Raw genomic sequence first — 2,994 nt, 5'->3', positions numbered from 1 at the left:
TCAGTTGCTCTTCCTGAGGTTTCTACCGTTTTTTTTCCCCGTTTTTCCTTATCCGCTGCGAGGGTCATAAGGACAGAGGGATGCTGTAAAGCCCTGTGAGGCAAATTGTGATTTGTGATATTGGGCTTTATAAATAAAATTGATTGATTGATTGAAGACCAGAAGGACAAAATGAAAGGAGGACAGAAGGACAGGAGGAAGGGAGGACAAGAGGTTAGACGCACAGCAGGACAGGAGGACAAAAGGGCAGGAGGACAGAAGGGTGGGAGGACAGGAGGACAGAAGGATGAGAGGACAGGAGGACAGAAGCACAGAAGCACAGGAGAACAGAAGCACAGAAGGACAGGAGGACAGAAGCACAGAAGGACAAGAGGACAGAAGCACAGAAGGATAGGAGGACAGAAGGACAGAAGACCAGAAGGACAAAATGAAAGGAGGACAGAAGGACAGGAGAATAGACGCACAGCAGGACAGGAGGACAAAAGGGCAGGAGGACAGAAGGATGGGAGGACAGGAGGACAGAAGGACGGGAGGACAGAAGGATGAGAGGACAGGAGGATAGACGCACAGAAGAACAGGAGGACTGGGGGACAAAATGAAAGGAGGACAGAAGGACAGGAGGAAGGGAGGATAGGAAGATAGACGCACAGGAGGACAAAAGGAAAGGAGGACAGAAGGATGGGAGGACAGAAGGACGGGAAGAAAGAAGGATGGGAGGACAGGAGGATAGACACACAGAAGAAGAGGAGGACAGGGTGACGCAAGGACAGGAAGACAGAACATGGTCACATTCAACAGCTGGGTACTACAGAACGTCTGACACGTACCAGGAGGAACGCAGCAGGGATGAAGATCCTGGTGAAGAGGACGGGAACTGAGAACTTCTCCAAACCAACATCCTCCAACCTGGAGACACAAGGACACCGGAGAGACATTAGAGGCAGCAGAGACATTAGAGACAGAAGAGACAGTAGAGACATTAGCAACTGCAGAGACATTAGAAACAGCAGAGACAGCAAAGACAGTAGAGACATTAGAGACCGAAGAAACAATAAAATCAGCAGAGATATTAGAGACAGCAGAGGCATTGGAGACAGCAGAGACAGTAGAGACAGCAAAGACAGCAGAGACATTAGAGACAGAAGAGACAATAGAACCATCAGAGACATTAGAGACAGCAGAGAAAGTAGAGACATTAGAGACAACAGAGACATTGGAGACAGTAGAGACATTAAAGACAGAAGAGACAACAGAGACAGAAGAGACATTAGAGACAGCAGAGACATTAGAGACAGCACACAATAGAGACAACAGAGACATTAGAACCAGCAGGGACATTAGAGACAGACAGACAGCAGAGGCAACAGACACAACAGAGACAGCACAGAAATTAGAACCAGCAGAGACAATAGAGACAGCAGAGACAATAGAACCACCAGAGACATTCGAGACAGCAGAGACAGATAGACAGCAGAGGCAACAGACACAACAGAGACAGCACAGAAATTAGAACCAGCAGAGACTATAGAACCAGCAGAGACAATAGAACCACCAGAGACATTCGAGACAGCAGAGACATTCGAGACAGATAGACAGCAGAGGCCACAGACACAACAGAGACAGCACAGAAATTAGAACCACCAGAGACAATAGAGACAGCAGAAACAAAAGAAGCGGCAGAGACAATTAAGACAGTAGAGACATTAGAAACAACAGAGACAATAGAACCAGCAGAGACATTAGAGACAGCTAAGACAGTAGAACCAGCAGAGACATTAGAGACAGCAGAGACAGAAGAGACAGATAGACAATAGAAGCAACAAACACAACAAAGACAGTACAGACATTAGAACCAGCAGAGACAATAGAGACAGCAGAGACAGTAGAACCACCAGAGACATCCAAGACAGAGGAGACAGACAGACAGCAGAGGCAACAGACATAACAGAGACAGCACAGAAATTACAAACAGAGGCAATAGAACCAGCAGAGGCATTAGAGGCAACAGAGACATTAGAGACAATAGAGACCTTAGAGACAACAGAGACAGCAGACTTATTAGAGACAGCAGAGACATAAGAGACAGAGGAGACAGATAGACAGCAGAGGCAAAAGACACAACACAGATAGCACAGCAATTAGAACCAGCAGAGACAGCAGAGACTGCAGAAACATTAAAGACAACAGAGACAACAGAACCACCAGAGACATTAGAGACTGCAGAAACATTAAAGACAACAGAGACAATAGAACCAGCAGATACATTAGAGACAACAGAGACATTAGAGAAAACAGATATACTAGAGACAGCAGAGACAAAAGAACTAGCAGAGACAACAGAGACATTAGAGACAACAGAGATACTAGAAACAGCAGAGACAAAAGAACTAGCAGAGATATTAGAGACAACAGAGATATTAGAGACAGCAGAGACAAACGAACAAGCAGAGACATTAGAGGCAGCAGAGACATTAGAGAACACAGAGAGATTAGAGAGAGCAGAGACAGAAAGACGGCAGAGGCAACACACAAAACAGAGACAGCAGAGACAATAGAGACAGCAGAGGCAGACATGTCAGTACCTGTGCGTACGTGTGTATCTGTGAAAACCTGTGAGTACCTGTGTGTATCTGTGAAAACCTGTGAGTACCTGTGCGTATGTGTGTATCTGTGAAAACCTGTGAGTATCTGTGAGTACCTGTGTGTACCTGTGTGTATCTGTGAAAACCTGTGAGTACCTGTGCGTACCTGTATATCTGTGAAAACCTGTGAGTACCTGTGAGTACCTGTGTGTACCTGTGTGTATCTGTGAAAACCTGTGAGTACCTGTGTGTATCTGTGAAAACCTGTGAGTACCTGTGTGTACCTGTGAGTACCTCTGTGTACTTGTGAGTACCTGTGTGTACCTGTGGGTGCCTGTGAGTACCTGCATGTATCTGTGAGTACCTATGTGTACCTGTGAGTACCTGTGAGTACCTGTGTGTACCTGTGAGT

General features: G+C 46.1%; 1 protein-coding gene across 1 annotated transcript in view; it reads right to left on the bottom strand.

Annotated features, from left to right (window-relative positions):
• Positions 1-2,994, bottom strand: part of LOC126397773 (piezo-type mechanosensitive ion channel component 2-like) — an 88,676-nt gene that overhangs the window by 41,820 nt on the left and 43,862 nt on the right. The window contains exon 15 of the mRNA XM_050056727.1: positions 828-906. Coding sequence (XP_049912684.1) covers positions 828-906 — 79 coding nt within the window. The remainder of the gene's footprint in view (positions 1-827; positions 907-2,994) is intronic.

The sequence above is a fragment of the Epinephelus moara genome, chromosome 11 (genome assembly GCF_006386435.1).
Source record: "Epinephelus moara isolate mb chromosome 11, YSFRI_EMoa_1.0, whole genome shotgun sequence".
NCBI lineage: Eukaryota > Metazoa > Chordata > Actinopteri > Perciformes > Serranidae > Epinephelus > Epinephelus moara.
Note: the sequence above shows the minus strand (reverse complement) of the source record. Positions and strands in the feature narration are given on the sequence as shown.